General features: G+C 40.5%; 1 protein-coding gene across 4 annotated transcripts in view; it reads right to left on the bottom strand.

Annotated features, from left to right (window-relative positions):
- LOC115111329 (acetyl-CoA carboxylase 2-like) overlaps positions 1 to 11,848 on the bottom strand; it is a 54,738-nt gene extending 42,890 nt beyond the window's left edge. For all 4 annotated transcript variants that reach the window (XR_003860797.2, XM_029637262.2, XM_029637263.2 and 1 more), the window contains exon 1: positions 11,739 to 11,848. Coding sequence is in view for 3 of the 4 variants with exons in the window: in XM_029637262.2 (XP_029493122.2) it covers positions 11,739 to 11,782 (44 nt within the window). In the remaining variant the exon portion in view is untranslated. The remainder of the gene's footprint in view (positions 1 to 11,738) is intronic.
- Positions 11,849 to 12,983: the final 1,135 nt, after the last annotated feature.

Here is a 12,983-nt window from a genome sequence, read left to right as displayed (position 1 = left end):
CTGTATTGGGACAAATCTCTGCATCATGTAAAGTAGGTCCCGGTAAATTAGGACGTAGGACTTCTAGAAGAACATTCCCGTTCACCAACATTGGACTCACGGGCCAAACCCAGAACAAGGAGGAAACAGCAGCATTGGACCATCACAGCAATCAGCCAAAGGTCAGTCTCTACAGAGGGTAATGGTTGTGCTGTCACAGCTCAGGTCACAAGTGCATGTCTTATCTTCTCTGTGAGCCAAACATTTTGTCAGCCATATCCTACGCAAGGTGTTCAGTCTACCGTGACAGACAAATGTTTCAACTCGGCGATCTGACAGGCTACAGTACAACACACATGCTAATCCTCTCAGTTACCTACAGAGGTGCCGCAGACATGCCTGGTACTGCACGTATAAACAATGCTCCCAGACCACAGAGACAATCAAAGGTTAATGTGTTATCAGCAAAAATACATAGCCTAGTTACACGAGCCCTTAATTCTATCAGCAGTGGCAGAGCATTTTACCATCTCTCCATTGTGCACAACCACCAAAATGTTCACATGGACCAAGTTCATATGAAAAATATATGCTAATGGAAACAATACTAACTGCACTCTGTTAAGCTGACAAGTAAGCATCAATAAAAAAAAAGTGTGATACTAACAAGAGCAGTGTGCAGGTTTCTCTTTTCTTTAAAGTTCTCTCTATGTTACCATGTAACTGCAACAAGATAGCTCAAATGTGCGAGTGACTTCTTACATTTTGAACTGCAGTCAGTTAAAAGTAACCTGGATATGGGTTTTCATTTTCAGTTCAAAATGATCACATAATGAATCAATTAGAAGCCAGACTTTCAGAATATCTGCCTATATTATTGAAGAGTGACAGGGGGCACAATAAAACAATATAATGTTCACTACCGAGAATGATCAAACACTAAACAATACAGGGGTAATTCCAAGGTAATGGAATTATGCTTTGACTCATACCAAACAAAAAAAACAATGATTTCAAAGTTGAACAAACCATACAATTCCATGCAAAAGGACTACTTTTAACAATTTGAAAAGAAAAATGTACTAAAACTAATTTAGTGGAAGAACTGTGCCAATGCAAACTTTGGTGATGGAGTTAAGATAAAATCTCCCTCAGGTTTTCATGCGAACATGTTGTCCAATAACTCTTAAATACTGTATCTCCTCCGAATTAAGATTTAGAAAATGTCTGCAAAAAGAATGGGGTGTCAGCTATGACATACACTACCGTTCAAAAGTTTGGGGTCTCTTCGAAATGTCCTTGTTTTTGAAAGAGAACCAAATTTTTTGTCCATTAAAATAACAACATCAAATTGATCAGAAATACAGTGTCGACATTGTTTATGTTGTTAATGACTATTGTAGCTGGAAACGGCTGATTTTTTATGGAATATCTACATAGGCGTACAGAGGCCCATTATCAGCAACCATCACTCCTGTGTTCCAATGGCACGTTGTGTTAGCTAATCCAAGTCGATCATTTTAAAAGGCTAAGTGATCATTTGCAATTATGTTAGAACAGCTGAAACTGTTGTGCTGATTAAATAAGCAATACAACTGGCCTTCTTTAGACTAGTTGAGTACTTAGAGCATCAGCATTTGTGGGTTCGATTACAGGCTCAAAATGGCCAGAAACAAAGAACTTTCTTCTGAAACTCGTCAGTCTATTCTTGTTCTGAGAAATGAAGGCTATTCCATGCGAGAAATTGCCAAGAAACTGAAGATCTCGTACAACGCTGTGTTCTACTCCCTTTACAGAACAGCGCAAACTGGCCCTAAACAGAATAGAAAGAGAAGTGGGAGGCCCCGGTGCACAAGTGAGCAAGAGGACAAGTACATTAGAGTGTCTAGTTTGAGAAACAGATGCCTCACAAGTCCTCAACTGGCAGCTTCATTAAATAGTACCCGCAAAACGTCAGTCTCAACAGTGAAGAGGCGACTCCAGGATGCTGGGCTTCTAGGCAGAGTTCCTCTGTCCAGTGTGTGTGTTCCTTTGCCAATCTTTAATCTTTTTATTTTTTTATTGGCCAGTCTGAGATATGGATTTTTCTTTGCAACTCCGCCTAGAAGGCCAGCATCCCAGAGTTGCCTCTTCACTGTTGACGTTGAGACTGGTGTTTTGCAGGTACTATTTAATGTACCAATTTAATTGGTGATCTGCAAGCCAGCTGATGAGAAATGTTGCAAATCATCTTTTTAAATCTGTGAATTGTTTGCAGGACAACACAATCTTTCCCGAAAGGTGTGGAAGTAGGAAATTGTAACATTATCTGACTAAAAACGTTAGAAATTCAGCTGTCCGTTTTCTGGTCAATGTAGGCTTGCTTGCAACTCTGGGTCTTCCTTTCCTATGGCGGTCCTCATGAGAGCTAGTTTCATGATAGCGATTGATGGTTTTTGCAACTGTACTTGAAGAAACTTTCAAAGTTCTAGAAATTTTCCAGATTGACTGACCTTCATGTCTTAAAGTAATGATAGACTGTTGTTTCTCTTTGCTTATTTGAGCTGTTCTTGCCATAATATGGACTTGGTATTTTACCAAATAGGGATATCTTCTGTATATCACCCCTACCTTGTCACAACACAACTGATTGGCTCAAACGAATTAAGAAGAAAAGGAATTCCACAAATTAACAAGACACACATGTTAATTGAAATGCATTCCAGGTGACTACCTCATGAAGCTGGTTGAGAGAATGCCAAGAGTGTGCAAAGCTGACAACAATACAAAAAGGGTGGCTACTTTGAAGAATCTCAAATATATTCTGATTTGTTTAACACTTCTTTGGTTACTACATGATTCCCTATGTGTTATTTAATTGTTTTGATGTCTTCACTATTATTCTACAAAGTTGAAAATAGTACACTTTTTTTTTTAAATAAAAAACTTGAATGAGTAGGTGTTTCCAAACATTTGACTGGGACTGTGTATGAAACATATAACACTAACATATCTTGATTAGATAAGTATTCAATCCCCTGAGTCAATAAATGTTAGAATCACCTTTGGCAGCAATTACAGCTGTGAGTCTTTCTGGGAAAGTCACTAAGAGCTTTGCACACCTAGATTGTACAATATTTGCACATTATTCTTTTAAAAAATATTCAAGCTGTGTCAAGTTGGTTGTTGATCATTGCTAGACAACCATTTTCATATCTTGCCATAGATTTTCATGCCGATATAAGACAAAACTGTAACTAGGCCACTCAAGAACATTCAATGTTGTCTTGGTAAGCAACTCCAGTGTTACATTGGCCTTGTTTTAGTTTATTATCCTGCTGAAAGGTGAATTTGTCTCCCAGTGTCTGTTGGAATGCAGACTGAACTAGGTTTTCTTCTAGGATTTTGTCTGTGCTTAATTCTATTCCATTTCTTTTTATCCCTTCAAAAACGCACTAGTCCTTGCCGATTACAAGCATACACATAACACGATTCAGCCACCACCATACTTGAAAATATGAAGAGTGGTACACAGTGATGCGTTGTTCGATTTGCCCCAAAAATAACACTTTGTATTCAGGACGTATTTAGGGTTGTAATAACAAAAGGGTTTGAATGACTCAAGACATTTCAGCTTTTCACTTTTATATACATTTTTAAAAACATAATTCCACTTTGACATGATGGGGTATTGTGTGTAGGCCAGTAACACAAAATCTCTATTTAATCCACCTTAAATTCAGGCTGTAAAACAAAATGTGGAAAAAGTCAAGGGGTGTAAATACTTAGTGAAGGCCCTGTAGCTAGCTAACCAAGAACAACTGGAATGCCACACTCAGCCTTCAAGTGCCTTTAGCAGCACAGCAGTCAAGTAAACAAACTCACAAATTGCTTCCTGAGGTCTAAAATAGCTGGACAAGAGGGCATTGAACCCATCATTGTTCTATTGACTACTATTACAGAGAAAACAAAATAGTACAGCTAGTGTGCCATTATTGATGACATGCCCCCCCACCTCCCTTTTCACTGTAAATACAACTTCCCTGTTGAAGTTGTCAGTGATTTCAAAAATGTTACAGCGACTAAGTTCACAACCTTTAAACCTGTATCATAATGTATCCTTTAACAAACATATTATCGATCCTGTGTCACATTGAAAAGAGACGGTGAGGAGTTCTTGTTGATGGCACTATTTATGTAGTGGTCATGAGTCATGACACCTAGTCACCAGCAATGTGGATAAGAAAGGTTTGTTGAAAGAGGCTATCGTGCTAAGCAAAGATCTGTGGGAAGATGGCTGTATTACACTCTATGGTTCGTTTCTGCTTTCTTTTACAGCTTGAGTTGATTTCGGGGTGTGGTTCGATGCAGATGTCTCATGTGTGTGAGGGTGTTTGCAGATGGGAAGAGTTAGCCAAATTCTTTTGCCAATTAGCTTCAGCTGGCTGTTGTGCGACCGTAGCAAACTTGGTTTGACTTTTGATAGCATATCTCCAGGGCTAGTTAGGGACCATCAGGAAATTAATTACACAATGTAAATTAGACCATATTTTCATGTTGGACACCTTTTAGTTTTCATTAAATGCTTTCAATATTTGTATACGAATATCTACAATTTAGTTGGTTTGAGGTTTTAAGTCATTGAAATTTGGAGCCAATACACTTTTAACATACAGTATGTCTCATGGTCCCTAATTACTGCAGGCATTACAATTGGCTTGCGTGCAGCTGCACTCCGAATTTATGATTACTTGTGTGCTGACAGCTGTGAGCATGTGGGCAAGATTGAAATGAACACAACCTTAATTTACATTGTGACATACTCATGTACAAAACTCTGCTTTGGACCAGACTGACTTTATGACCATAATTATTTACACTTTGTAGTCAATTCTGACAGAATAAATGTTTTTGACTCATATCGATGCCACGTAGGCTGTTTTCCAAATGAGAAGTTGGTTTTTAGGGGCTTTGTATCATTATATATATCTCTGTCTCAACCACACGTTTCCCAAACAAGGAAAATAAGTAGTTTGTACTATTCCAGTTCCACATGATGGAAATCAAGGTTGTAGAAACATCTCAAGGATGATCAATGCAAACCAGATGCACCTGAGCTCAATGTTTTTAGCAAAAGGGTCTGAAAACTTTGTAAATAAGGTATAGTTTTTTTATTTGTAATACATTTCCAAAAATGTCTAAAAACCTGTTTTTGCTTTGACATTATGGTGTAGTGTGTGTAGTTTAAAAAAATCAATTTTAGAATAAGGCTGTAACGGAACAAAATTGGGAAAAAGTCAAGAGGTCTAAATACTTTCCGAATACACTGTATAGTATATGTGGTTCAAGTGGACGGTACCATACACACACACCAAGTTTGCCCCTGGCAACGTCATGCTACACTAACGGCCATGGTACGTTACGAGCAACACAACCAAATTAAGAAACTCTTGGCACGGTCACTGACAAGAAGAGACCTGGGGTTAAGTCTGCTCTCAAAATGTGTTCTGCTGGGAAGAAGAACGCTTTCATAGCCTAATAGCTTAGCGAGTCGAACAGCTATGTCTTGGCTATTATGAGGAAAGGAACTTTCAGAATCGGGAGGAGCAAATCTGTGCGTAATGGTAGGCTAAGCCTATGATGACCTTATCGGATGTGCTTTACTAACAGTATTTATAAAGGCAACTATCCTTCTAACAACTGTCGTACAGTACCAGTCAAAAGTTGACACGTACTCATTCAAGTGTTTTTCTTAACTTTTTAAAACGATTTTCTACATTCTAGAATAATAGTGAAGACAAAAAACTATGAAATAACACATATGGAATCATGTAGAAACCAAAATATATTTTATATTTGAGATTCTTCAAAGTAGCCAGCTTTGCCTTGACACCTTTGCTCACTCTTGGCATTCTCTCAACCAGCTTCACCTGGAATGATTTTCCAACAGTCTTGAAGGAGTTCCCACATATGCTGAGCACTTGTTGGCTGCTTTTCCTTCACTCCGCGGTCCAACTCATCCCAAACCATCTCAATTGCGTTGAGGTCGGGTGATTGTGGAGGCCAGGTCATCTGATGCAGCACTCCATCACTCTCCTTCTTGGCCAAATAGCCCTTACACAACTTGGAAGTGTGTGTTGGGTCATTGTCTTGTTGAAAAACAAATGATTGTGGGACTATGTGCAAACCAGATGGGATGGCGTATTGCTGCAGAATGCTGTGGTAGCCATGCTGGTTAAGTGTGCCTTGAATTCTAAATAAATCACTTACCGTGTCACCGGCAAAGCACCCCCACACCTCCTCCTCCATGCTTCACGGTGGGAACCACACATGCGGAGATAATCTGCTCACCTTCTCTGCTTCTCACAAAGACAAAGCGGTTGGAACCAAATAATGTGTACTCATATTTGTACTAATCAGACCAAAAGGACATATTTTCACCGGTCTAATGTCCATTGCTCATGTTTCTTGGCCCAAGCAAGTCTCTTCTTATTGTTGTCCTTTAGTAGTGGTTTCTTTGCAGCAATTTGACTATGAAGGCCTGATTCATGCAGTCTCCTCTGAACAGTTGATGTTGAGATGCGTCTGTTACTTGAACTCTGAAGCATTTATTTAGGCTGGTAACTCTAATGAACTTATCCTCTGCAGCAGAAGTAACTCTGGGTCTTCCATTCCTGTGGTGGTCCTCATGAGAGCCAGTTCCATCATAGCACTTGATGGTTTTTGAGACTGCACTTGGAGAAACTTTCAAATGTATTGACTGACCTTCATGTCTTAGAGTAATGATGGACTGTTGTTTCTCTTTGCTTATTTGAGCTGTTCTTGCCATAATATGGACTTGATCTAGGGCTATCTTCTGTATACCACCCCTACCTTGTCGCGACACAACAGATTGCCTCAAATGCATAAAACACATTACAAATTAATTTAACAAGGCACACATGTTAATTGAAATGCGTTCCAGGTGACTACCTCATGAAGCTGGTTGAGAGAATGCCAAATGTGTGCAAAGCTGTCATCAATGGCTACTTTGAAGAACCTCAATAATAAAATGTATTTTGATTTCTTTAACACTTTTGTGTTATTTCATAGTTTTGATGTCTTCACTATTATTCTACAATGTTGAAAATAGTAAAAAATAAAGAAACCCTTGAATGAGTAGTATGTCCAAATTTCTTGACTGGTACTGTACGTTAGTACACCCAGTTGAAAATAGTAAACATGGGATCAGGAGACCACGGGGCCTGTGTGTGTGTGTGTGTGTGTGTGATGTATATGATTCCCATGTCGCATCAATTGTAGAAAATAACAAAAAGGCCCATGAAAGGCACAGAATATGCCCCCACATAACCACCTTTATTGACAATGTTTTGATCCACATCTTCATCGTCCGGTCAAAAGGACATATTTCACCCCACATGACCATTACGCACCCCCGATTCCAACCCCATTTAAGCACATGTAAATGGAACTTCCCTTTTCATGAACTTTTCTCTCTATGCATATTCTGAACTTAAGCATGAGAATAGCATGCAATTCACCTACTATTCATTCAGGGGTGGAGATTGAAAAAAATAAGATGTAGTGGAAATGTGTCTACAGATATGACATATTCTGACCTTGACTTAATTCCCTCATAACGCCACCACCTATATGCAAGAGGAAACCATGATTAAGGTTGAGCGAACCTGCCGGTTCCAAGTGCAAGTGGAAAAAGCACATTTTTTTCCGATAACAGCATTCTCTATGCACTGTAATTTACAACTTGATAATAGCTATTAATAAGAGCTAGGTAAATGAGTAATCTGTTTGGGTAAGGGGATTGAAAATATTAATGACAGTTGTTTTAGATCTATTTGACCATATGATCGCTGGTGACAAATCTGAAACCAGTCACATGGTGGCAAACTGAAGCATGTCAACATTTCCACAGTGAAGTTTATAAAATGTTGTGCCATTATGCAGAATGAAAAATCTTACAGCCTTTTAACTTACAGGGATGAGAGCTCTCGAATGTCTTAATTATAGGCTACCCCGAATCTCTCTGTTTCCTACTTCTATCATGATAAATATTAGCCACAATCAGCATCGACCGTCAGTAGACCTAATAACAACACATATTACACTGTAAATTTACTGTTAGTTCCCTTCAGTTGGTATAGCCAACCGCACCAGTATATGGTCTCACAAGGGGTCTGAGGATCTCATCTCGGTACCTAATGGCAGTCAGGCTACCTCTGGCGAGCACATGGAGGGCTGTGTGGCCCCCCAAAGAAATGCCACCCCACACCATGACTGACCCACCGCCAAACCGGTCATGCTGGAAGATGTCCAGGCAGCAGAACGTTCCCCACGGCGTCTCCAGACTCTGTCACGTCTGTCACATGTGCTCAGTGTGAACCTGCTTTCATCTGTGAAGAGCACAGGGCGCCAGTGGCGAATTTGCCAATCTTGGTGTTCTCTGGCAAATGCCAAACGTGCTGCACGGTGTTGGGCTGTAAGCACAACCCTCACCTGTGGACGTCGGGCCCTCATACCACCCTCATGCAGTCTGTTTCTGACCGTTTGAGCAGACACATGCACATTTGTGGCCTGCTGAAGGTCATTTTGCAGGGCTCTGGCAGTGCTCCTCCTGCTCCTCCTTGCACAAAGGCGGAGGTAGTGGTCCTGCTGCTGGGTTGTTGCCCTCCTACGGCCTCCTCCACATCTCCTGATGTACTGGCCTGTCTTCTGGTAGCGCCTCCATACTCCGGACACTACGCTGACAGACACAGCAAACCTTCTTGCCACAGCTCGCATTGATGTGCCATCCTGGATGAGCTGCACTGCCTGAGCCACTTGTGTGGGTTGTAGACTCTGTCTACCACTAGAGTGAAAGCACTGCCAGCATTCAAAAGTGACCAAAACATCAGCCAGGAAGCATAGGAACTGAGAAGTGGTCTGTGGTCACCACCTGCAGAACCACTCCTTTATTGGGGGTGTCTTGCTAATTGCCTATAATTTCCACCTGTTGTCTATTCCATTTGCACAACAGCATGTGAAATGTATTGTCAATCAGTGTTGCTTCCTAAGTGGACAGTTTGATTTCACAGAAGTGTGATTGACTTGGAGTTACATTGTGTTGTTTAAGTGTTCCCTTTATTTTTTTGAGCAGTGTATTTGGTCAATAACAAAAGAGGTCACCTATTGCAGATTCAGTCTTCCCAGTCTGGTGCAGGTCTACAATTGTGTTTCTGGTGTCCTTTGACAGCTCTTTGGTTTTGGCCATAGTGAAGTTTGGAGTGTGACTGTTTGAGGTTGTGGACAGGTGTCTTTTATACTGATAACAAGTTCAAACAGGTGCCATTAATACAGGTAACGAGTGGAGGACAGAGGAGCCTCTTAAAGAAGAAGTTACAGGTCTGTGAGAGCCAGAAATCTTGCTTGTTTGTAGGTGACCAAATACTTATTTTCCACCATAATTTGCAAATAAATTCATAAAAAATCCTACAAAGTGATTTTCTGGATTTTTTCCCCTCATTTTGTCTGTCATAGTTGAAGTGTACCTATGATGAAAATTACAGGCCTCTCATCTTTTTAAGTGGGAGAACTTGCACAATTGGTGGCTGCCTAAATACTTTTTTGCCCCACTGTATTTGTGAAGTTGCACTGGGTACATCGGCTTCATCTGTAAATTATCTAGGAAGGTGCCTTGTGGCGCAGTTGGAAGAGCAGATCTACCCACCACTTTTTTTTTCTTTAGTTGTGGGTCAGTGATCAACATGTGCCTGTGATTTTTTTATGATATGGTCGAATTGTTTGGGAAGTATTAAAGGAGACATTGGGCTCGTTGTTCAGGGGGGGCTGGTTTGGGAGAGTGAGCCTCAATATTTATGTAATGTCATGCAGCCATTACTCCTGGTAACGTCGCTATATGAAGCATTCTTCCAGACAGTGCGCCTACTACATATCATATGTATGCAACAGTATTGGCTGATAGAGGTTATTTTTGCAGGGTTGGAAGCTACCTCTGCATAGGGAATTCCTGTCCGTCGGCTTCCTAGGTCCATGCTAAAGCCACCCACTGCCTCTTTACCGAAATGTTCAGAAAACGTGTTTCATGCGCATTACATGTCAGTGTGAATTTCTGATTTTCACTGCTTGTACACCTGTGATTATTGATTATGTGTGAAGTGCTTTTGGTATAGCCAAGTCTTGAATGGTTTCCACAACCACTATGCGTAATGGTCCGTTGGGGTGGAATACATAGTACCAGGTAGTCATCTATTTTGGAGACAGGGATTGTGCCAGGACATGAAGGCAACATATGAAGTGGCACTGTTATAGGGGTGATGGGCAGCACCACCATGGAAAACACACACACATTCTATTTACAGTTTCTTTAGAAAGGATTCACACCCCTTGACTTTCTCCACATTTTGTTGTGTTACAAGGTGGGATTAAAATGAATGTCATATTTTGTAAACGATCTACATAAAATACTCTGTCAAAGTGGAAGAGAAATTCTAACATTTGTTGAAAAGAATATGAAAAATAAAACACTACTATATTTTGATTACTTAACTATTCAACCCCCTGGGTCAATACATTTTAGAGTCACAGTTGGTAGCGATTTCAGCTGTGAGTCTTTCTAGGAAAGTCTAAGAGCTTTGCACACCTGGATTTTACAATATTTGTATATTCTTTAAAATTCTTCAAGCTCTATCAAGTTGGTTGTTGATCATTGATAGACAGACATTTTCAAGTCTTCAGCTCTTACCATAGATTTTCAAGTAGATTTAAGTCAAAACTGTAACTTGGCCACTCAGGAACATTCAATGTCGTCTTGGTAAGCAACTCCGTGTAGATTTGGCCTTGTGTTTTAGGTTATTGTCCTGCTGAAAGGTGAATTTGTCTCCCAGTGTCTGTTGGAATGCAGACTGAACCAGGCTTCCCTAAAGGATTTTGCCTGTGCTTAGCTCTATTCCATTTATTTTTATCCTAAAAAAGACTCCCTAGTCCTTGCCGATGACAAGCATGCCCATAACATGATGCAGCCACTACCATGCTTAAAAATATTTAGAGTGGTACTCCGTGATCTGTTGTTGGATTTGCTCCAAACATAAGGCTTTGTATTCAGGATGTAAAGTTCATTTCTTAGCCAAATGTTTTGCAGTTTTAAATTTAGTGCCTTATTGCAAACAAGATGCATGTCCTCAGTTCTCACAGCCATTCAACTCCATGGGTGGGCCTGGCTCCCAAGTGGGTGGGCCTATGCGCTCCCAGGCCCACCCATGGCTGTGACCCTGTCCAGTCATGTGAAATCCATAGATTAGGGCCTAATTTATTTATTTAAATTGACTGATTTCCTTATATGAACTTTAACTCAGTAAAATCTTAATTATTGTTGCGTTTCATATTCCTGTGCTGAAAGTGCATTAGTCAAGCTCCACCACTACTTTGTTCAATTTGCCCTCTGGTGAGTGGGGCCAAATTGTGAGAGGGAATTGTTGTCATTTCCCTAACTTCCTCTTTATAGGGGTTACACGTGCCAAGACCAGCACTGCTCAGTTACATAACACACTCAACCATAGCCACAATGTCAACAGAACAGCCATCATTGTTTACTACATATTCTGTCTACCAACTATCAAGTATACAACATGGTAAAGCAGATCTCTGGACAGTATTATACAGTTCAGAAATCGCGTACCCTGAAATAAGCTGTTGTCTGAAACCTGCAGTCCAAGAATCAGAGAAAAACAGGAAGCTACTTAAAAAAGCAAAAGGAAGAAACTAACCTGAGATACTGAAACCAGCAGTTGAAACTTCCATCACCCTCCATGGCAGATAGATTTCAACTCCGTCATTCACACACCAGAGACTAAGACCAAAACAATACAACCTCCACCAGTCCCTTCCTCTATGAGCCAAGCCCTCCCTCACCCCTCCCACAGGCATATCAAAACATCCTTCAACCGCAGAACCATATGGAACGGGGAACAGAACACTAGTCTCTGTGTGTGTGTGTGTGTAGCAGACCTGAGTTCAAATAAATATGTATTTGAGTATTTTCTAATAATATGACCCGAAATCAAATGTAATTGATACAGAGGTACAATCAGTAAGGCTGGTCTGAATGGATAGCTCACTTCAGTAAGTACAATATAATTACGGGTTCACAACAAAGCTGTGAAACCTATTGTTATTCTTAGGATAATCTTTTTTTCACTTGACAGGGTCAAATAACTCAAGCATAGGTTTGGTAACTTTTGTTCTAACATGGCACACAGAAACTAGAGGCCATGAGTAACTTGGTCAAAAAGAACTGCACTGACTGGCCAATAGGTGGCGCTGTTATAGGCAGTCTCATTTAAACCTTCATATCTGCTGCCCCGTTTGACCTAGAGACTTAACTTTGTATGTAGATGTCTTTCCTCATACTGAACACATTTTCCTGAAGGACCCATAAGGTACATCAAGATAAACTTTCCTCCATCTTGGAAGCTTGGGGATTGGTTAAGAGATGGCTGAGTTACTGATCAATCAGAAAATCAGATTTCACGTGTCCATTTACAGTGCCTCCCCGCAAGTATTCACAACCCTTGACATTTTCCACATTCTGTTGCATTACAGGCTGTATTAAAAATTGAGTCAATTGAGATTGTGTCATTGATCTATACACAATACCCCATAATGTCAAAGTGGAATTTTGCTTGTATTATTGTTTTGTAATTAAGAAATTAAGCTGAAATGTCTTGAGTCAATACGTATTGTGGTATCCCAGGAGGTCTACCCCGGGGGATGGTAATAGAGTGGAGGTACGTGAGGCGACATTGGCTCCCTCTGCTGGGAATACGGGAGCTGGGCACCTCGACACGGACAGCAAAGTGGAGGTAATTAGAGGAAAGCGCCAACCAGCCGTGGAGGCTAAATAAAAGGAGCACGGTGGCACATCGCGGGAGAGAGACGGACGCCAGTTAAGAAAGACCGAGCAAAACCTAAGTTATTTCTTTGATATATTTATTTTCTGTCTTGGTAAATTG

Source organism: Oncorhynchus nerka, linkage group LG27 (genome assembly GCF_034236695.1).
Source record: "Oncorhynchus nerka isolate Pitt River linkage group LG27, Oner_Uvic_2.0, whole genome shotgun sequence".
NCBI classification, from domain to species: domain Eukaryota; kingdom Metazoa; phylum Chordata; class Actinopteri; order Salmoniformes; family Salmonidae; genus Oncorhynchus; species Oncorhynchus nerka.
This window is presented reverse-complemented; position numbering and strand designations above follow the sequence as displayed.